The following is a 22,354-nucleotide window of genomic DNA, read 5'->3' on the forward strand; positions in this document are numbered from 1 at the left end:
TTTCTTGGCATTTCCGTGTTAATGGAATTCACACTCAACAAAAAAGCAACAGACAAGCTGATATCAGCTGTAAGAAGAAGTTTTTCTATGTAAGGTAAGTCTGAAAGATGACTATCAACATTTTCAAGAGTAAACATTAAAAACTTTAGATTCAATGGATGCAGAACACTGTATGCCATATGTATCAAGACTATGTAACCACCGAGTCTTATCTTATTTATTAAGAGAAAGAAAAGGAAATGAAGATGACTCTCATGGTAAGGAGCAAAAATAAGTAAAAGAAATCAAAATAGATAGACAAGGTGAAGCAAAAGCCTAAGAAAATAAGCTCATGTCTTCCTATTTTGGGCGTCAAGCTTTCATTTGCCAGCACCAGCCAATGTTTTAACAGAGACACTTCTCGACCAGTACTTAATAGAAGTATCACGAGACCATAAATGTAACTACAACTGAAAAACTCTTTGTTTACCTTCTTTAGGCAATTATCAACAGAACACAAGGACAGACAGTGACTAATAAACCAAGAACTATATAGAAAACCACAAGTCTCTTTTCCTAGTCACTGTGGAGGTTAAGGAAACAGTTCTTGTATCAAAAAAGTTGTGTTTTTTTCTTTCTAATCACAGATGATCATTCCAATATGATAACAGTTTGACAACAAAAGGTACTATTTTCAACAAACAAACAACTGAAACAAGTGTTGATGCTAAAGTTAACATGGACAATAGTAATCATTCTTCGTCATCAGTGAATGTATAACAAGAATCATGAAGGGGGCAATAGAAATTTCTTGATAAAAATGTCTTAAAGCCTCGTGGTTTTATGAGACAACACGAATCATGAAGGGGGTAATAGAATGACCTCAAGTCCTTAGTGAGCTTTGGAGATCTTTCTATGGTCTGTTTTAATTCGCTTCATCTAGATTCAGCTTGATCCAATCCACGCCCATATCGGTTATGACTTGCCTTGATCAATGATCATAGAGTAGCTATGTTCTATGCTACATGATCAAGTTCAATGCCAAAGAAGTTACTAAAAGAATAAAAACAAAAAGAAAGAAATTACCATGGATTCAACACAATAAGACAACAACAGTGAAAAGTCTAATACACAAGTTAGCATATTTGCTGAGGAAGATTTTGCACTTGCAAGGACAGATTATTACGCAAGAGGCACATATTCTACACCAAGTCAAATCAAGGAAAAGCTAAGAACCCAGTTTAATAGCATTACGACTATAAACTACGAAATTTAAAATTCTCATTTTTTAGTTTCTTCTCTTTCTTTTAGTACAGGAAGATTCCCAATGCCGTTGAAAAACAAATACCTTGTGTCTAATTCTAAAGCATTTCGTACTAAAATAATTGTTAGAATTTAATGACCAAAATCATTAACACATGTAATTGCCGCCAAATTACAAATTTTTTTATTATAAATCACCATGTTTACAAAACACATATAGTTAAGTTAACCGTTACTTTCTTTAGCTTATCTCTAAGTCTTGGAAACAAGAAGAAAAAAAAGAGCATCAAAAGGTTCAGTTATGCTTTTTTGTGTATTTGGGATTTAGGGTGTTCTTTGAGCTGATAAGGATCGACTGAAGGAGCTAACCAGAGACCCACCAGAATGATCAAGTGTAGACACAATAGCAAACCCGAGGAGGACGGTGTTGATGGATAAACATTCCAACAGAGCTCAATGCCGAGGAACATGATCAAGCTTTTACAGCCAAAAGAAAAACAAGAAGACGAGTTAGGTTTTGATATTTTAACTGTTGTTACAGTAAGAAATGCAGAAATAACTTACCGCAGCCAAGTGGGAAACGGTGTTCTCCATAGTAGATAAGGTAGCGAATAGAAGTACCTGTTATGATCATATGAGTATTGGGGTTGAGGCTAAGAATGTTCGAGAAACGTAAGATTTAGCCAGGTTATTTGGTTACCATGAGTAGAACTGGTAGTGCAGAGAGCGAGCAAATACAATGCCGATGAAATTCCCAACAAACATGGCCGTGACGACATCTGCGAATCAAGTGGAATGCCTGTAAGTATGGACATAGGGAAACATAAGCTAAAATAACAGTAAGAGCTTACGTTCTTTCGTAATAATCCGTGAGGCTGATACATCACTGAACGAGAGTGAAGACGGAAGTGTCAAGAAGAAATGCCTAGAACGCATGAAGCCTATAATCCCGCCTTCATGCCTATAAAATCAACATATTAATTACAACTAATGCTAAACACACAAACTGCAACTGCTTTCAAATTGCAGCTGCCTTATGATTGTACGTACTTGCACCACTTATAATTTGCGAACGCCACAAGGAGAAAAAGGTGAGCAATGAGCAAGCATACTGCAAATTCTTTGGACACAAAAACTCGTTCTGGAACAAATTTGAAGTTAACAGACCTGTTGAGAGCTCAAACTAGAGTTAGAGGTCAAAAGACATTTTTAGATCCCATCAACATGTTTTTTAGATTTGGCGGGAGAGAAGCGAACAATACCAGAAATGAATGAAAACACGTCCAAGATCAAAGGCGTTTGCTATGTATGAAACCGGATATGTTATCAGAAACGGCAGTCCCACGAGTATCTGTATAACCATTCATTGACCAGCTGAATGGTACTTCTTGCATAATCAAAACTATAATTCGCTGGATAATGCAACTCACCTATTTACATTGAAGAAACTACAGTTAACAAGTTTCCAAATTGTCTTGGAGAAACAATGCTACGCATACAAATTGGTGAATAAGAAGGCTTATAAGAGATATAGTGAAACCTGAACAAGAGCTGCACCAGCCAAAGCAGACACCACTCCAATGATATTCATGGCCTGTGAATAGTAAAACTTCACATATGAAGAAAAACAATGCTAGAAGAATAATAAAGCAAATCCATAAACTAATTCTCTTCCACGAACATATATACCTTAAGTAGCAGAAGTAACAAAGTTGGAGCATACAAAAGTACATTCATCTTTACAGAAACAGCTCCACTGTATAAAAAGAAGGGTAAGCAGACTAGTCAATCTAAAGAATCGAGAAGCAAAAGCAGCAATCTAACCTGAAAACAAGCATCCCTAGATGCCATTTACGATAGAGAAAGAGAGCCATTGATGCATGTAGGAGAGTCATGGCAAAACAATCATTAAAGAGACGGAGAACAAAGATTGAATGTATCCTCTTGGATAAACATAGTAGACTTAATGCCCACCATGGCACCTGAAATACGTAAGGATACAAGAAGAGATATCATCACTGAATTCACTAAAATCACTCCCATCATAAACAGACAAATCAAAACCAAAATATTGTTCATTAACATCGTAAATGGACAACGCTTGACAACGTCTACAAATACTTGATGAAAAGAGATAAGAAATAAGTCTTCATTTATACCACATCAGTCTTCACGTAGATGATCAAGACGATCCCCAGATTGACAATGTAGAGAACACCAAAAAGAATCTGCAAAATGTAAGAGAGTAGAATTGAGACAAATGAAGCGATGGATGGATCAAATTCCGCAGCTAATCCAAAGATAGGAGATTCAAAGAGAGGGAATTGCAAGCACCTGAGCAGGGTAGACTTCCCCTCCAGTTAAGTTCTGCACTGCAGAGTAAACATAGAGGAAACCTGCTGGATAAACCAATGGCCCTGTATCGCCTTTCAAGTTCCCATAGTCTCTCTCTCCCCCGAGAAACCCACTAACCTGCCCCAATTAGATAAATTTCACTTAAAGACTACTAGTTTACTTTGAAGAAACCACAGTTGACCATTGACACTTACCTGTGACATGTAAGCATCCCAATCGATCTTCGTGTCTGTTAAAGGCAAATGACGAAATTTGGTTTAAAACCTATGCAAATGCACATTTCGAGGGATACGCAAGCAAAAAAAAAAAGGAGGTAAATAGCTCTCACATGGAACATAGGCGATAATAAGTGCGACTAGGATTGCATCAGCAAGAATTAGCGCGAATGCGAATGGAACTGCAGGTTTTTTGAATAGATCGGATCGATTCGTCTCCTTCCCCAGCCGACGGCTACGAGAAGCTCTCAAACTCGCCGGTGATGAGGCGCCCGCCATGAAAACAGAGCAAATCGCATCAGCGTCTAGCCAACGCCGCGTAACAGACAACTACTTCCATATTACTACTCTTCTAATTAGCCCAAATTAAATGAGCCTATTGGGCTTCTTGTCTTAGTCGGTGTAGAGCCCAATTGTTGTTTTATTTTTTAATAATGCAAAAGTATTAAGCGATAAATAAATAAGCATCGCAATCGTCCCAAAACTGTGTGTATGCATCAGACATGAGCATATAGAGTAAGCACGTGTCCACACTTTTTCACAAAGTTATCTAAAAACAAAAAACAATTAATTAGCATTCGACGTGTACATATCACTCGCCACGTGTACAAGAGCCTTGGCCTTTTTGCTTCTTCTTCTTGTCTATTAATATCATCTCCTGATTATACTCTCTTTTGACCAAGCTGCTTCTTCTCCATCTATCCAACATCTCAAATCTCAGTAATCTTGTTCCTTCGATTCTGTTTTGGACGTTTGTAATGGATTCTCAGGACATCAGATACCGCGGCGGAGACGACAGAGACGCTGCAACGACGGCTATGGCCGAGACAGAGAGGAAAAGCGCTGACGACAACAAAGGAAAACGCGATCAAAAGAGGGCGATGGCGAAACGTGGTCTCAAGTCTCTGACGGTAGCGGTTGCGGCTCCTGTGCTCGTGACGCTCTTCGCTACGTATTTCCTCGGCACAAGCGACGGATACGGGAATCGAGCTAAGTCCTCGTCGTGGATCCCACCTCTGTGGCTCCTACACACAACGTGTCTCGCTTCTAGTGGTCTGATGGGTTTGGCTGCGTGGCTTGTATGGGTTGACGGTGGCTTCCACAAGAAGCCCAATGCTCTGTATCTTTACTTAGCTCAGTTTTTGCTCTGTTTGGTTTGGGATCCGGTTACGTTCCGCGTCGGGTCGGGAGTAGCGGGGCTTGCGGTGTGGTTGGGTCAATCGGCTGCGTTATTCGGATGCTACAAGGCCTTTAATGAGATAAGTCCGGTCGCTGGTAATCTGGTAAAGCCGTGTTTGGCTTGGGCTGCCTTTGTAGCCGCTGTTAATGTAAAGCTTGCAGTCGCGTGAGATCTGTAAACGCTATACGATGATGTTTGTAGAGTCTGAGTCATATGAGTGTTTCTTGTTGTTTTTGTTTTTTGTGATATATACCATAAAAGATGTCTTTGCGATCCAATGGTCTGGTCATTGTGGAGTAATAGACATGAACATGATATACTTGAGAAATAATGTGATATTGTAGAAGTTTTAAGCGTTGGTCTGAAATCAAACTGTGAGATTCTTAAAAGGCGATCGTTTTACTTTTATGTCGCCGAAACGGAACAAATTCAAACGGTAAAGCCAACTATACTTTGATCAGTTTTGGGTTGGGCCGTTGACACTGTTTTGTGGGCTTCTCAGTCAGTGGTAAACCTAAAATTAATATAGGAACTCGAGGATTAGGGCCCAATCCATTTTAACACGTGATGATATCATGTAAGGTTTGGAGGGAATATACAAAAAGTGGATGAATGATAGCGAACGAGAGGTCCTTGTGCTTTTTTGATTTACCCTCGAGACTCGTGCCGACGGAGTGGCCGTGGCTTTCGTGCAACAGTCTCGACCCATACCTCGACACGTGTTGAAAACGGTCCATTAAGAGTAAGACATCTGTCAATAGGACAGCTGTCCTAGAGGTCACTCGTCTCTCACAATCCAATCCCTTTCGCTTAAATTAAAACTAAAATGGAGCATGGCAGCAACATGCCACGTGGCTCACCAGTTTCAAATCTGAGCCGTCCGGTGTGATATAAGTCTTTTTAAAGAGAGAGAGAGCGGTTCGTTTGTCTGCAACGGCACCAAGTCTTTGACAATGGCTGAAGATGAAATAGTAGTCGAAGAAGAGCAATCACAGCCACAGGAGATTACTCCAGTTCCACCATCTTCTTCGTCTTCGCCTTCGTTAGTGGTGGAAGACGACGATGAGATGAAGCTCAAGCACTTGGAATTCATTCAAGTCGCGGCGGTTTACTTCGCCGCCTGTTTCTCGACCCTCTACGAGTTGGCTAAAGACAACGCTGGTCCACTCAAACTCGGCGTCGAGAACATTGAAGATTGCGTTCGAACCGTGCTTGCTCCATTATACGAAAAATTCCACGACGTTCCTTTCAAGCTTCTCCTTTTCGTCGATCGTAAGGTAACAATCAGAATGTAATTCTTAACTTGAATATCGCTTCGGTTTCATGAGTGAGAGGCAAATGATTTGCTTGGTTTTCAGGTGGACGATGTGTTCTTCGATGTTGAGACATATGTTCCGTCATTGGTGAAGCAAGCTTCTAGCCAAGCGCTCACGGTGGCCACGGAGGTGCAGCGCACCGGCGTTGTGGACACTACCAAGAGCATTGCAAGAAGCGTCCGGGACAAGTACGAGCCAGCGGCAGAGTATTACGCAGCGACGCTGTGGCGTTTACTGAATCAACTGCCGTTGTTCCCTGAAGTTGCGCATTTAGTGATCCCCACGGCGTTTTACTGGTCAGAGAAGTACAACGATGCGGTTCGTTACGTTGGCGACAGAGACTACTTTGGGGCAGAGTATCTACCCATGATTCCTATTGAGAAGATCTCTGATATTTTGGAACAAGATCAGTGTCGAGCTGATTGACTATTTACTCTTCTGAAGCCAAAGATTCCTTCTTCTATAGAGTATATATACTGTATGTACTCTGTTTTTCTTTCCTTTCTGCAATTTGCTATCCCAAGAGATGTAATCTTTCTTCAATATTTCATTTAAACAACTTTGCCTTTTAATAATAACAAGAACAAGAGACATAAAGGAAACTGTCCTCTTCAGTCTCAACTTTTATAAAAGACACAAGACCCAAAAAGTAGTATCTGTTTACTAGTAAGGAGAGTGTCTGTTTTTCTTGCGGTTCCTTGGCGGCTTAACAACCAACTCACTTGAAGTCCAAGACCGGTTAATCTCGGTAGCATCCTCATCCGACTTCCAGCAACATAGTCGCCCATCTTCACCCCCAGTCCATCCAAATAACCCTGCAGCTCCTCCATACTCGCCTGGCATCTGCAGAACGCTCCTTACTACATCTATGTGACCTCCACCAAGAATAGCTTCAGCGGTACCGATTGATCCAGGCTGTTTGTAGTTCACCGGAAAATAACCAACGGTTCCTGCGCACGTTCCACCGATCACCCATAAATCTTCACCTCCTGGACAATGACAATCAACAAAATAATCAACCTGCAAAAGAGTAATGGGAAAGTTCAACTCTGTAAGTAACCATTAGGTTTCTGGTTAGTGTTAATGTTTTACTAGAAGGGAAAGAATGAGATTGTTACATTATCTTGAGTCCAACTATCTGATGCGAGTTCCCGAGCTTTCTCTAGGTTGACTTCACAGCTTCCGTCTTCCCAATTCCAAATACTAGAAAGGAGTAAAGAAATTAAAAACAGCACAAGTAACAGACTACAGTTGGAGAGGAGGGCGTGAAAGAGTACCTTAGAGTTTCTATATGAGTGAGACACCAGAGCTTTTTATAGCCATCTCCGAGGAAACCTATTTTGCCAATTGAAGTTCCCACGTTGATGACCTAAAGAGCGACCAAGGCAGAAATGGTTCAGAACTCTCATCTACTATCTTGATGCAGCAAGAAGGCTGATACCTTAAATCTAAAACTTACAGATTCCAGATGATCATCGTCATTGATATCACCTTCAGTGTTAAAAAGACATATCAATCCATCCACGGAAGCGGAAAGAAGCTTGTTGGGCTTGTTAGGAACAAAGTGTACCTATAATTAAGAACAGAGTTGACATCTATAAACTAACAACAAACTAGTTCCTTTCCCGCTTGAGCAGAAAGAATGAGAGAGCAACAAACCTGAGTGACGTCGTCCATGTGGGATTCCTCTAAACAAGCAACTTGCTTTGAGTTTCTCCAGTCCCACAAAAGAACCTGCACCATCGCTTCAGATTGTAACAAGCTGAAACATAGAAAATGCTCAAAACTAGCCTTTTTTCTTTCTCAAAGTGTACTCCTTTTTAAACATTTAGAGAAACAAAAAAAAAAACACGATTCCACAGGATTGAGATGCCTAACCTGCTCTTTGCATCCACCAGCCAGAAGATTATCTGCAGCACCTCCATAGGAGAAGCTGAAAATCTCCTGATCATTCCCAGTATCAATACGCGAAACCTGAAACACCCATGATCAACTTAAATTCAATGAGTTCCGAAAATGGAATCACATTTACGACAGAATTTATATAAAAAAAAAAAAACTCACCTGTTGGAAACTTCGAGTGTCCCAAGATCTAATGGTACCATCGGAGGAACAAGAGTGCAAAACGTGAGGAGACGCCGCCGAGTCGGAGGAAAACGCAATCTGATTGACGGTATCGGAGTGGCCTTTACATTCGCCGTAGTACTGACCAGTCACCGGCGAGTAAAGCTTGACGGTGTTGGTTGATAAGGAAACCGCGATTGCTGTCCAATCGATTCTGTCACAAAACCAGAGTTGGGTTCACTTTCAGTAAACTAATTAGTATGGTTATCGAAAAGAGAGAACAGAAAGCTTTTACTTTGGGACAATCTGGAAGACGTAGTCAGAGCCGAAGTTGGTCTGAATAGAGTTCTTGAGCCCAAATTTCTTCACGTTTTGAGCCGGAGAAGAATCCGAAAGCTGACGATTTTGAACCTCCACTTCCATCTCCGACGACACTTCTTCCATTTGCCGTTTCAGCGAAATTGATAAGGGTTTTAACGGTCTAGGGTTTGTTCGTTGATCAAAACGAAACGAGGATTAGCACTTACCTCTCTAAGTCATAGAGAAGGTTATAACTCTATAGGTCAAAATTTAGGCCTGTTTTAACCTTTTCGGCCCATTTAACGCACGGTCCAATACGATTATTAGCCCAAGGAAACAACAACCAACTCGCTCGCTCACCGTGCGCTTCTTCTAAACATGTCCATAGAAACATAAACATACTAAAATGTGAAAAGATTAAATTAAAAAACGGATAGAAACATATAGAAAGCCACGTGATGGTAGCAAACAGATTTAGTGGTTACAACCAGATATCATTTGATATTGAGATTTATGAAAATGTCCTTTTTCAATGGCTCCGATCGGTCAGTGATCGGATCTAATATTATAAAGGTGTGTTGACCCATAACATAATATTATTACTAATACAAGTAACATGCGGTAATTAACTCTATGTCGATCTTTTTTCTCTGCATATATATCTTTTAGTCGGTTTTTTCGTTCTTGCTAATCGTTATATTCCTCTACACATGGCAATGGAAAAGAAACGAGTAACAACAACAAGTAGCCTGCAAATAATTAAGTGCGATAAGACAACTCTGCTCTGATTGGAAACTGATATTCCGGCCCGTCCCCCTTTTATTACGTAGGAGTAATAAAATTGGGAACGTCAACTTATATTAATCATGACGACGTTTTCTCAAGGGAGCAAATTGTACGTTACGTCTCATATTATCACCACTTTTTTGCAGCAACACAGTTTTATTTCACACAATACAACAACACTTTATATTATATATGAGAGTGATAGAATTTTATCATTCCATATTTCCATGATATAAAGGGTTCCAATAATTGGTCCAATTTTTCTAATAAGACTTTTCTTATTCTCATAGACTCTTCTTATTCATCTTTCTTAATCAATTCGACCAACTCAGTGGAAGACAAATCTCACACGACCCTTTCCACTTTTTGGTAACTTTATTATTAATTTATTAGTATGGTGTAGTTCCTTTCTTTCTTCTGCTGATCTTGTCAACAAAATACTAAATTTTTCCTAAGCGGCTGTTTATATATTATTAACAAAGGTTTCCGCGTGTCTCTTGTTTAACTAGTAGACTAAAAACAAATCGTAAACTCGATTTTCTCAACCAAATTTAGAAGATACTACGGCATGTAATTAGCTAATGATAAAAGATTCGAATTTTCGTTCCAATGGATTTGTCTTTTCTTTTGCCCAAAACCAAGAATTTGTCTTCTCTTGGCAGTATTTAGCTAGACAACGCATATAGCTATATATTTTGTGTACACTGGTCAAGGTCGTGGATACGTCATTAATAATATTATTTCCAATAAGTCCTATTAAAACATTAAACAACTTTGAGTTTTAAAACAAACTTAGTGTAAAGAAAATAAAAATAGCAGACAGTTTACGGGTAAGACTAGATGACCATATATGATTGAGTGCATAAAACATCTTTTTTCTTTCTTTTTTTGAAAAAGCGAAACTAAAAGATTATTAGTTGTTGGAAATCAGCTTAGCGTAATCTTCGAGAAAATGACTCTAATGCTAAAATACTGATTTAATCAATTTTCTAATGGTTTGACCCAACAGACTTTTTTTTTTTTCTATCCTCTAATAATATATAATCATATAGTAGTAATTATTTAGTAGATAATATGATTAACACGTGAATAGCAAAGTTTCTATCATTTTTATTCAAAAAAAGATTCATAAGTAATAAAATGATAGTCAACTTTTCTTTTTCTTTTTGTGTTTGGCCTTTTGTTGCAGCGTCATTGTTGTACACCACCAGTCACACTATTGTGGGATGTGATAATCGGTACCTTTTAATGTCAGGAGCTTCTTTCTTACATTTTCCACTTCAAACAAACCGATAATTCAGAGGAATTTTCTCTTCCTCTCTCTCTCTCTTTTTTATATTTTTTCACTGGGAAAAATGTGGTTGCTTTCGTCTTCTCCATGGCTCTCTGAGCTCTCATGTTCATATTCGGCTGTTGTAGAACATACGTCTTCAGTTCCAGTACCAATCCAATGGCTCAGATTTGTTTTACTCTCTCCTTGCCCTCAACGCGCTCTCTTCTCCGCCGTTGATTTTATATTCCTCCTCTGCTTCGCTCTTCACAAGCTCTTTTCTTCTCCTTCTTCTTCTTCCGAAATCAACGGACACGCTGAGATTAGGAAACCTCTTATTGGTATCCGTGGAAGAACCCCAACCAGAACAACCGCATGGTTCAAAACGACGGTCGCAGTCACCGTTCTATTGTCGTTTTGCTCCGTCGTGCTCTGCGTTTTGGCCTTCACTGGCAAGCGACGGACTCAGAGACCATGGAACCTCATAGACCCGCTCTTTTGGCTTATTCACGCCGTTACACACCTAGTCATCGCCGTTCTCGTCCTCCACCAGAAGAGATTCGCTGCTCTAAATCATCCCTTATCTCTACGAATCTACTGGATTTCCAGTTTCGTCCTCACGTCTCTCTTCGCCGTCACTGGGATTTTCCATTTTCTCTCCGACGCCGCCACGAGTCTGAGAGCAGAAGACGTCGCTTCATTCTTCTCCTTCCCTTTAACCGCCTTTCTTCTCATCGCCTCCGTCAGAGGAATCACCGGCCTCGTCACAGCGGAGACCAACAGTCCTACGAAACCATCCGACGCCGTTTCGGTGGAGAAATCCGATAACGTCTCTCTCTACGCGTCTGCTTCTGTTTTCTCGAAAACGTTCTGGTTATGGATGAATCCTTTACTCAGCAAAGGCTACAAATCTCCACTGACGCTCGAACAAGTCCCCACGCTTTCTCCAGAGCACAAAGCAGAGAGGCTCGCGCTTCTCTTCGAATCGAGTTGGCCCAAACCGTCGGAGAATTCTAGCCACCCTATCCGTACGACTCTACTCCGATGTTTCTGGAAGGAGATCCTCTTCACCGCGATTCTAGCCATCGTCCGTCTCGGCGTCATGTACGTTGGTCCCGTTCTCATCCAGAGCTTCGTCGATTTCACCTCCGGCAAGAGATCCTCCCCGTGGCAAGGTTATTACCTCGTCCTCATCCTCCTTGTTGCCAAATTCGTCGAGGTCTTGACGACGCATCAGTTCAATTTCGATTCCCAGAAGCTTGGGATGCTTATAAGGTCAACTCTAATCACTGCACTCTACAAGAAAGGTTTAAAGCTCACAGGCTCTGCGCGTCAGAACCACGGCGTAGGACAAATCGTGAATTACATGGCCGTAGATGCACAACAGCTCTCTGACATGATGCTTCAGCTCCACGCAATCTGGCTCATGCCTTTGCAAGTCACTGTTGCACTAGTGCTTCTCTACGGGAGCCTAGGCGCGTCTGTTATAACCGCGGTTATTGGGCTGACTGGAGTGTTCGTCTTCATCCTCCTGGGGACTCAGAGAAACAACGGATACCAATTCAGCTTGATGGGAAACCGAGATTCTCGGATGAAGGCCACCAACGAGATGCTCAATTACATGCGAGTCATCAAGTTTCAGGCTTGGGAGAATCATTTTAACAAGAGGATCCTCAAATTCAGGGACATGGAGTTTGGTTGGCTATCCAAGTTTCTTTACTCCATTGCTGGCAATATTATTGTCCTCTGGAGCACGCCAGTGCTTATCTCTGCTCTCACCTTCGCCACCGCCCTTGCCTTGGGAGTCAAGCTTGACGCTGGGACTGTGTTCACCACCACAACCATTTTCAAGATCCTGCAAGAACCCATCAGGACGTTTCCTCAGTCTATGATTTCTCTCTCGCAGGCAATGATCTCTCTTGGGAGACTGGACTCATACATGATGAGCAAAGAGCTGTCGGAAGATGCTGTGGAGAGAGCCCTGGGTTGTGATGGTAATACTGCCGTGGAGGTCAGAGATGGAAGCTTTAGTTGGGATGATGAGGACAACGAACCTGCTCTCAGTGATATCAACTTCAAGGTTAAGAAAGGTGAGCTCACTGCGATAGTTGGAACCGTTGGTTCAGGGAAATCTTCTCTGTTAGCTTCGGTTCTTGGTGAAATGCACAGAATCTCAGGCCAGGTGCGAATTTTTTTTAATGTAGTCTAAAGATTCAGAGAACTAACATTTGGAACATTTGTTGATTCAAAACAAGTTTATTTGTAGGTGAGAGTTTGTGGGAGCACAGGTTATGTAGCTCAGACGTCGTGGATTGAAAACGGGACGGTTCAAGACAACATCTTGTTTGGTCTTCCAATGGTTAGAGAGAAGTACAACAAAGTTCTCAATGTCTGTTCTCTTGAAAAAGACCTACAAATGATGGAGTTTGGAGATAAGACTGAGATTGGAGAACGCGGAATCAACCTCAGCGGAGGGCAGAAGCAACGTATACAGCTCGCACGTGCTGTCTATCAGGAATGCGATGTATACTTGCTCGACGATGTTTTTAGCGCAGTGGATGCTCATACCGGTTCAGATATATTCAAGGTAGCAAGGGACAGAAAAAAACTCTTGATGTTAGTATTCCCCCCTTTAAAATGCAACAGAAGTTGATTCTTGTTATTGTGATGTTTTTACAGAAATGTGTAAGAGGAGCTCTGAAAGGCAAGACCGTATTACTCGTTACCCATCAAGTGGATTTCTTGCACAACGTGGATTGCATCTTGGTATACAAATCATTAATAGATTTATGTTAGTAAAATAAAAAAACTAGAACTTGTTCTTACGAGATAGAATATTCAGGTGATGCGGGATGGAAAGATTGTTGAATCAGGAAAATATGACGAATTAGTCAGCTCCGGATTGGATTTTGGGGAACTTGTGGCTGCACATGAGACGTCAATGGAGCTGGTTGAAGCCGGTGCAGACTCTGCAGCAGTCGCCACATCCCCAAGAACACCAACGTCTCCCCATGCAAGCTCTCCGAGAACGTCAATGGAGTCTCCTCACTTAAGTGATCTAAACGATGAGCATATCAAATCATTTCTCGGTTCTCACATCGTAGAAGATGGCTCGAAGCTCATCAAAGAAGAAGAAAGGGAAACCGGACAGGTTAGCTTAGGAGTTTACAAACAGTACTGCACTGAGGCTTATGGCTGGTGGGGAATTGTGCTTGTTCTGTTCTTCTCTCTGACGTGGCAGGGATCTCTAATGGCCAGCGATTACTGGCTTGCATACGAAACATCAGCCAAAAATGCAATATCATTTGATGCTTCCGTTTTCATTCTCGGATATGTAATTATTGCACTTGTTTCCATCGTTTTGGTGAGCATCCGGTCATATTACGTCACCCACTTGGGACTCAAGACGGCTCAGATCTTTTTCCGACAGATTCTTAATAGTATCTTACACGCTCCCATGTCATTCTTTGACACCACGCCATCGGGAAGAATTCTCAGTCGGGTGAGACAACTTTTCTCCTTATCAGTTCGTTTACATACAAATTTTAGCAGAGATGTTAAAAGGAATTTTCTCTTTCGAACTTTGCAGGCATCGACTGATCAGACCAATGTCGATATCCTTATTCCGTTTATGCTCGGACTTGTGGTCTCAATGTACACCACTCTGCTGAGCATTTTCATAGTTACCTGCCAGTACGCTTGGCCAACTGCATTCTTTGTGATTCCCCTTGGCTGGCTTAACATCTGGTACCGGGTAGGCATCTCTTTGATCTCATGCTCTGATTTTTATTTTTTTTAAATGTATGATATGTATGATGTTCCTAACGTGACTTTGCTTATGATCTTCAGAACTATTACCTCGCTTCTTCCCGTGAATTAACACGCATGGACTCAATCACTAAGGCTCCCATCATCCACCATTTCTCTGAAAGTATAGCTGGAGTGATGACAATCCGATCATTCAGGAAGCAGGAGTTGTTTAGACAAGAGAATGTAAAACGTGTAAATGATAATCTCAGGATGGACTTCCACAACAATGGCTCCAACGAATGGCTCGGGTTTCGGCTGGAGCTGGTTGGGAGCTGGGTGCTCTGCATCTCGGCTTTGTTTATGGTATTGTTACCCAGCAACGTTATCAGACCAGGTAAGGATCACTAAACCCCCTTTCAGTAGTTGATACTAATGTTCGTTCCCTTGGGACAATAAATCATGCATTTTCTTTGGGTCTGATGCAGAGAATGTAGGGTTGTCCCTGTCGTACGGACTGTCCCTGAACTCGGTTCTGTTCTTTGCCATATACATGAGCTGCTTTGTCGAGAACAAGATGGTTTCAGTTGAAAGGATCAAACAGTTCACTGATATTCCCTCAGAATCCGAGTGGGAGAGAAAAGAAACCCTTCCACCTTCGAATTGGCCCTTCCATGGCAATGTACATCTCGAAGACCTCAAGGTGAGTCAAAGAAACCAAAACAGCCTTGTGTTAAAACTCACCTTTACTGTTCAAACTTGTGAAGGATGATGTGTGTTGTAAACAACAGGTGCGCTACAGACCGAACACTCCACTTGTGCTCAAGGGGATCACTCTTGACATCAAAGGAGGAGAGAAGGTTGGTGTGGTTGGACGGACGGGAAGCGGGAAATCGACATTGATCCAAGTCTTGTTCAGGCTTGTAGAACCATCAGGAGGGAAGATAATCATAGACGGGATTGATATAAGCACTCTAGGGCTACATGATCTCAGGTCAAGATTCGGAATCATTCCGCAAGAACCTGTCCTCTTTGAAGGAACCGTGAGAAGCAACATCGACCCGACAGAGCAATACTCTGACGAAGAAATCTGGAAGGTGATGATAAAACATGTTTTGCCTCTTGATCTTCTAAAGCTAAAAACCATTTGTTACATATAACAACATCTGTTTTTCGTTTTTTCTGTTTATCAGAGCCTGGAACGGTGTCAACTCAAGGATGTTGTAGCTACCAAGCCTGAGAAGCTCGATTCTTTGGGTGAGTATTGATCTGTAACGATGGAGTTTGATCTATATATATATCGTAGAAATCTCTGTATCTATATATATGAAGTATTAATACTTGATTGGAACAGTGGTTGATAATGGGGAGAACTGGAGCGTAGGGCAGAGGCAGCTTCTATGCTTAGGCAGGGTTATGTTGAAACGCAGCAGACTTCTCTTCCTAGACGAAGCAACTGCATCCGTTGATTCCCAAACCGACGCCGTGATTCAGAAGATCATCAGAGAAGACTTTGCGTCGTGCACCATCATCAGCATCGCCCACCGGATTCCTACAGTGATGGACGGCGATCGAGTCCTTGTCATTGATGCTGGTAAGACTTAAAAAAGAAACAAACTTGTCATGTTTTCAGTTTTACAGAAATACAGAGTTGATGAATTATGGAATTTTGAACAGGGAAAGCGAAAGAGTTCGATAGCCCGGCTCGCTTGCTGGAGAGGCCGTCTCTGTTTGCGGCGCTGGTGCAAGAGTACGCTCTCCGATCTGCCGGAATATGAATCTTTTACGCCGGCGGGGACTGAAAATATTTTAAAACCTTCTTCAAATGAGATTTGTATCAAAGAAAATTCCTATAATCTCACATGTTTTAGATTCAAAAACGACATCGTAATTTTAGTGCAGCAAGCAACACAGTAAATTTTTAATTCGCTCACTATACTTCAAACAACTCTCTAATAACAATCCAGTAATCTACCAACACGTGAATTTTTCTCTATTCGTTTCTATTTGCAAGATATTTTAAAATTTATATGTTTTTAACATGAAAAGCATCAATTAATTAGTTTTTTAAAGTTAACTAATAATAAAAGAATAGTAAAAATACAGCATATATTTGAGGCAAGGGAAATAAAAAAATTACATTTCAGTTACACTTTTTAAATAACTTCAAAGAAAATGAAATAAAAAATAAATAATTATAAACATCTTATGAAAATAGACTAATAGAGTGGAGCAGTGTATTTTATTATATTGAATATTTTGTATCAAATACATTTTTTGATGGATGCACATGATCTATATAACTTCAGAATTTGCGTGAAACGGTGATATGCGTGAAATTGGAATCTTTGGTTTCTTCAAGGTATAAGTTAGTCGTTTTTGAGAATTACTATGTAGCCTATGATTGGTCGCTCTTCTTCAAACCTTTTTTTGTAGTACTTACTAAGAAAACAATTGCTACATTTTATAATATTATAGAGAAAATTTAACACAGTTAATTGATGATCAACACTAGTGACACAACTAATTCACCGAGATTTTCAGCATGTTTTGGTTCTCGGTTTTTTTTATACCAGAAATCACTTCCAAGACCTTGCATATTTGGATTAACACGACGTCACTAGACAGTAATACACTATTGAACTCCTCACTAACCAGCTTCTCGCTAACACACACGAAAACTTGAGATCAACACCATCGTGCGGAATCATCCACTGCAAACAACATCAAAGGAGATGAAAAGGACCACCAGATACAAATTCAGCTTCATGTTGACTCCTCTTTGGAGGAATCATATATAGCCGCTTTTGGTTCATTATGTTCTTTTCATATGCTATTTTTATATCTTAATTACAGCCCTAATTAACATTCAATTATGACCTGTGTGTAAAAGCCTCATTATGATTAATATATATTTATATTCTTTAACAAAAAGAATCCGTTGAAAACACATTCTCTTTCTCTATCTCATTAGCCAAAATATTTGGCTCCCTCTAAACAGCCAGTTAAATCTTAAATAACATGATTTCTTTTTATGCATCATAGTCCTGTTTTACAACGTCGATATATACCACCTCTATGATTTATTATAGGCCAACACATTAACAACAATATTTAAATTAAGATATATCTCTTTTTAAACTTAAGATTCTATCTCAACTTAACATTTTTTTATTTGGTCAAACATATCAACCAATACATAACATCTTTTGAGAAGGCGAAAATATTTGCTTGATATCAACAGCTGAAATGGTATTAACAAAAAAAAAAAAAAAAGAGTATAATGGTCAAATTGAAATTTGGAGTAAAAAGTATACGTTATTAGCGTGAGTCAGACATGTATAACTTTCTTTATGTGGAAGGTCCAGGGATCTTGTGTTAGTAAATAACATGTGAGAACTGATCTGGATTTATGGACCACTCGCTCTTAACTAATCAATTTAGCCCATTTTTATTTCTTAGTACTATATACTGTTTAGAAAGTGAATCACGTCGAAAATAGAATTAATCTATATCGACATAAGGTCTAAATATCAATTAGGCTTTAAAGAAAACAATATCGAAGTAGTAAATTTTATTTTTCTATATGATGTGTACGGAATAGCTAGCATTTTAGTGTGGATAAATGAATGCGAATAATCTATATGCAAATGCCATAATCTAAAAATATATCTAAATACTGAAAGTCGACTAAGTTTCGCTTTTTGTCGAAAGAAATCAATTGATTTAACTGAATAAGAATTCCACAAACTACGAAATTGCAAAGTTGATTTCTTATATATAGAGGGTTAAGTAGTCTAGATCAGAGGAAAGGGACATGGTAGTATATATCCTCACTGTCGAAATTAATCTACAAAGTTGATGATATATTAGTTCATCTTCATGATTGACGGTTTTAAAAGTTAGATGGTAAACAGTTAAAAACCGGTTTGGTTGGTTGTGGCAGGACTTGTGTTGTTGTATGATGCTCGATTTAATTTTATTTAATTATACCAGTCGAAAATTAATTAAATCTGAATAAATTGTTTAAAAAGCATTAATGAAGCAACCAAAAGAAAATCCCGAAAATGGTTCATAATATACACATCGATCGATCTCCACTCCAATATATGTAAATAAATAAAAATATAGAAAATAACAAAATCAGCTGGAAGAATTAACACAGATTTGTTCAGTACCTCACACCACATACATGTTATATCATCATATACATAAAATTTATTTATATATGTAGAACAATATATGAGAAGATAGAAAAAGATAGCTGGTCCTAAAGAGGAAGATGATGACATGGAGATTAATCAAGGAAAATCAAAAAGCGATGGAAGAATTTTAATTATCTGGCGAGGATTTAGGTCCTCCTTTGCCGTGATGATTAGGTTTCTCACCTTCGAGAACTCGGTAACGATGTAAGTACTTCTTGAGCTGGGCGGCGTAATCATCAAACCCTAGATTAGCCATAGCCCAACAGATATCGTCTCCATTAACGGTCTTTCGCTTCTCCTTGTGGCATTTATCGGATGCTTCTCCCGTGACGAAGCTAATGAACTCGGACACACATTCTTGCATAGTCTCTTTGGCTTCTTTAGAGACCTTTGCGTTTGCTGGGAGGATGTTCTTCATGATCCTTCCTACGTTTGCTATCGGAAGTAGCCTGTCTTGTTCTTTTACCATCATGCTTTCTTCTTGCTGTTGATCCTCCACCACCACCACTAACCCATCATGTTCATGTTGATGATTAGATGAGCTGCTCCCGAAGTTGTAATTCTGGTATCGAGGGATTGGATTTTGGAACGAATGATAATTCCCCGCCATCAGAATCTTATAATTAAAGCAGAGGATCTATAAATCTTGTTTGGTGAGGGGTTCGTTTCAGTATGATTCACAACAACGAATGATGATATAGAACGAAGATATGTAATTTGCCAAACTATATGGCACACAGAAAAAGGAGAGGTTTTAACATAAATGTGTTTATTATGTATACATCTAAAAAAATATTCGTTTTGACAGAGAGATTTGTGTAGTTAAATTAGCTTTATATATAAGTAGAAAGGCAAGAGAGCTAATTAAGGAGTATCTATCTATGTTTGTCTGGTCAGAGAATGGTGGTGACGTGTCATACAAACCAATGAGAGTGGTCTAGGTCACAGGGGAGACAATGTGGCAGGTCTAGCTAATTTCTCTCTCTCTCAATTTTCTTCTAATTATTTTCTCCTAAACCCTTTTGGTTGAGTTAAAACAATTAAAATGTAATCATAGAATAAGATGTGTTGCAAACAAAATAATGTTGAAATGTGTTAAGAATATATAACACATATATCATTCCTTTAGTAGTGAATTATCTCGCCTTTGGGAATGAATATGATATGATATCCTCAACGTACGTGAAGGCGAAAATAGTTTGGGGTTGATGACGTACTTGATGTTACCCTAAAAAGGAAGTTTTGGTCCTCCTGCTTAAGTCAATACCGTCTATCTGTGGATTGACTCCACACTCCAGTTAGTCTGGAAACTCTCCTCAACCAAAAATTATTCAATTATTCCACATTCCTCCTTAAGAGCTAGTCACTTTAATAAACGATAATATCGAACTCGTGGACCATATAAAAGCACGTCTTGTGGTCTATAATTAGTAGTCTGCTTGCCAAAATTGAAGAGGCTATAAATAATATTTGGTTGAATTATATTTTCAACTACTTATTAATAATGTTGTTTTAAAAAAAAAATCGTTTTTTAACTAAAATATTTTATATTTTCGAACTGAGGAAATACATAATTTTTTGTTTCACCACACTTTTGATATATATATTTTGTCAACACATTAGGTTTTTCTTATCCATCTAGAACTCAATCTCGATGATATAACCTACTTTAATCAAACTACCATTTAAATTCTATGAACTTTCAAATCAAAACTAGTTGGATTAATAATATATATATATATATATATATATATATTTCCTCTTATATGTGATTTTATGTTTTTACTTACTTTTTACCAGTATTTAATTATTAGACGAAATTTAGTTTATATCCGCAAAACAGTGATTTAGTTAGTTAACTAGCTATTTATATTTTAAACTTTAATTTATTTTGATTGGCTATACAGCATTATGTAAATTCTGCATTATATTGAGACGAAAACATTTACAAGCTTTGTCGCCTTACTATGGATGAGAATAATATGAGCTGTTTAGCAAAACATTCCCATTTATTATTTAAAGAAGTAATGTAAAGATAGATTTATAAATTACATAGAGGATTTTACAAGATTTTGGAGAGCATGGTGTTCTAGAAGTATGATATGTTGGCTATTATTTTATGTTATTTGTTTTCCCGAAAAACCTAAGTCATTAGTTAAATATTACAGCTACATATACATATATGTAAAATCATTAACAAAGTGAGGACAAGTGTCGACCGATGGTGGATCGGACCACCTTGAAACGGATAAACAAATGTTGAACGCCTTTAGATATTAATTAATTATTGAACGATGCATGATGACGTTCATAGCATTTCTATATTATAAACAGTAATTATTAGTATTACTTGCTCATTAACTTGGTTCTCTACCTCCTAATCAAAAGATGAAATTGACTCGTCATAAATGGTTTCAAACGGTTTAAGGTTGTAATAATGAAACTAGCTAGGTCATATGGTTGCATATGGAAGTTTATTTTTCGAATCCTACACCAAAAGTATGTTTAGTAGAAAAACTAATGATGCGCCTTACTTAGTTACTTAGATAAGAATTACTACTAATGAAAAACTGTGTGTATATAATATGTGTATTTGCTGGAATTTCAGGGAGAAAACATATAAAGCATTAATTAGTTGTTGAAACCATGAGAACGTGAATATACAAATCTATATAGTACAAAATTTAAGATATTAAATCCTAAAGTTGGTCGATAAAATAACACCTTTGTGAAATGTCCTCTCAAGTATGGCTTGATAGAAAAGGAAACGACTAGTGATTTTTTAAAGTTGTTATTAAGGAATATATTTTCGATTCTCCAATGTCTAATAAAATAAATTTAATTAAATTGAATTAAATCGCAAACGCATATATTTATTCATATCGTCGAATAAAAAAGCTGGTATATATAGTCATGCAATTATAGTAATCTAATTAACTAAGATCAGCATAAGCAATATATATATATATATATATATATATATATATATATATATATATATATATATTTGATGGCATTTTTATTGCCCACTTGTAAAGATCGAGTATAGTGAATCTATTAAGCGTGCGAGTAGCTTTGTGCGTGGTCCATGCTGAATTAAACATTGTTTCAGTATGTTTAATACAAATTGTTAGTCTGTCTTTAATTAGTCTTGTCTTTTTTCTTTTCTTTTCTTTTTGTTGTTATAAGTTTTCTCTCGTTATTCGCCAAGAATCCAAACTATATATACACATTTCAACTGGCGAGATTGTTTATAGTTACTTGTGAAAAATGTTGACTTGACCCAGACCCGGGAATGTATTTGGAGTTTGATCACTGGGCTTTCGCATATGGGCCAGTTGATCGCCATGGCCTGTTTCCCTCGGTCTCCACTACGGTTCATTATCCCTAAGTAGCACAATATGCTTGGACAGGAAAATAAAAAAGTAGGAGCATTGTGATGCTTTTTGTGAAACAATTGGGTCATTATTTGGGCTAAGTGAAGAAGTATTAATTAATTAATTAAAAAAAAAGTTTGGGCTGTGTTGTGTATATGACGCGAATGATGAGAGGCAGCATTGGGTCATTATTTGACTTCGAGGGTGGTAATTCGCTTAGCCTCAATTTTGGGCTTGAAATGAAAATAAGCCTTTGAAGTTCAATTATTTTATTCTAGGTACCCAAACAAACAAACA

The 22,354-nt window shown here is 38.7% G+C and overlaps 6 protein-coding genes and 1 long non-coding RNA gene across 11 annotated transcripts; 4 read left to right on the forward strand and 3 right to left on the reverse strand.

Moving 5' to 3' along the window:
- Positions 1-664: 664 nt before the first annotated feature.
- Positions 665-4,308, reverse strand: ALG3 (asparagine-linked glycosylation 3). Of its 5 annotated transcripts, none has more exons than NM_001337274.1 (14): positions 3,926-4,135; positions 3,792-3,826; positions 3,577-3,714; positions 3,402-3,470; positions 3,067-3,224; positions 2,932-2,998; positions 2,783-2,836; positions 2,505-2,593; positions 2,293-2,409; positions 2,094-2,203; positions 1,943-2,021; positions 1,807-1,863; positions 1,623-1,719; positions 665-1,000 (listed from the first exon to the last, which is right to left on the reverse strand). In NM_001337274.1, exons 1-14 carry the CDS (start codon positions 4,089-4,091, stop codon positions 989-991), a joined length of 1,248 nt encoding a protein of 415 aa, NP_001318442.1. In that variant the 5' UTR covers positions 4,092-4,135; the 3' UTR covers positions 665-988. The 5 variants fall into 5 exon arrangements, with proteins under 5 accessions (NP_001318442.1, NP_001324356.1, NP_001031556.1 ...); NM_001337275.1 differs by having other exon boundaries at positions 700-1,032; positions 3,926-4,174; NM_001036479.1 differs by lacking the exon at positions 665-1,000 and having other exon boundaries at positions 1,352-1,719; positions 3,405-3,470.
- Positions 758-960, forward strand: AT2G09965. Its single transcript, NR_140620.1, has one exon. It is a non-coding gene; the product is annotated as an other RNA (long non-coding RNA).
- Positions 4,309-4,333: 25 nt separating the features above from the next.
- TSPO (TSPO(outer membrane tryptophan-rich sensory protein)-like protein) lies at positions 4,334-5,377 on the forward strand. The gene has a single exon (NM_130344.2). The coding sequence runs from the start codon at positions 4,571-4,573 to the stop codon at positions 5,159-5,161; it is 591 nt and encodes a 196-aa protein (NP_566110.1). The 5' UTR covers positions 4,334-4,570; the 3' UTR covers positions 5,162-5,377.
- Positions 5,378-5,909: 532 nt separating this feature from the next.
- On the forward strand, positions 5,910-6,904 carry AT2G47780 (Rubber elongation factor protein (REF)). Its single transcript, NM_130345.5, has 2 exons — positions 5,910-6,269; positions 6,351-6,904. Exons 1-2 carry the CDS (start codon positions 5,946-5,948, stop codon positions 6,732-6,734), a joined length of 708 nt encoding a protein of 235 aa, NP_182299.1. The 5' UTR covers positions 5,910-5,945; the 3' UTR covers positions 6,735-6,904.
- Positions 6,834-8,897, reverse strand: AT2G47790 (Transducin/WD40 repeat-like superfamily protein). The gene is made up of 8 exons (NM_130346.4): positions 8,668-8,897; positions 8,373-8,586; positions 8,187-8,282; positions 7,968-8,042; positions 7,768-7,878; positions 7,586-7,677; positions 7,427-7,511; positions 6,834-7,328 (listed from the first exon to the last, which is right to left on the reverse strand). The coding sequence occupies exons 1-8, from the start codon at positions 8,814-8,816 to the stop codon at positions 6,972-6,974; spliced, it is 1,179 nt and encodes a 392-aa protein (NP_566111.1). The 5' UTR covers positions 8,817-8,897; the 3' UTR covers positions 6,834-6,971.
- A 1,638-nt stretch (positions 8,898-10,535) lies between these two features.
- ABCC4 (multidrug resistance-associated protein 4) lies at positions 10,536-16,485 on the forward strand. The gene is made up of 11 exons (NM_130347.5): positions 10,536-12,910; positions 12,995-13,315; positions 13,408-13,494; positions 13,571-14,230; positions 14,318-14,482; positions 14,578-14,872; positions 14,964-15,178; positions 15,267-15,572; positions 15,669-15,732; positions 15,830-16,069; positions 16,153-16,485. Exons 1-11 carry the CDS (start codon positions 10,814-10,816, stop codon positions 16,251-16,253), a joined length of 4,551 nt encoding a protein of 1,516 aa, NP_182301.1. The 5' UTR covers positions 10,536-10,813; the 3' UTR covers positions 16,254-16,485.
- Positions 16,486-18,527: 2,042 nt separating this feature from the next.
- On the reverse strand, positions 18,528-19,488 carry NF-YB5 (nuclear factor Y, subunit B5). The gene has a single exon (NM_130348.3). The coding sequence runs from the start codon at positions 19,288-19,290 to the stop codon at positions 18,808-18,810; it is 483 nt and encodes a 160-aa protein (NP_182302.1). The 5' UTR covers positions 19,291-19,488; the 3' UTR covers positions 18,528-18,807.
- Between the last annotated feature and the right edge of the window lie 2,866 nt (positions 19,489-22,354).

Source organism: Arabidopsis thaliana, chromosome 2 (assembly GCF_000001735.4).
Source record: "Arabidopsis thaliana chromosome 2, partial sequence".
Taxonomy (NCBI): Eukaryota; Viridiplantae; Streptophyta; class Magnoliopsida; order Brassicales; family Brassicaceae; genus Arabidopsis; species Arabidopsis thaliana.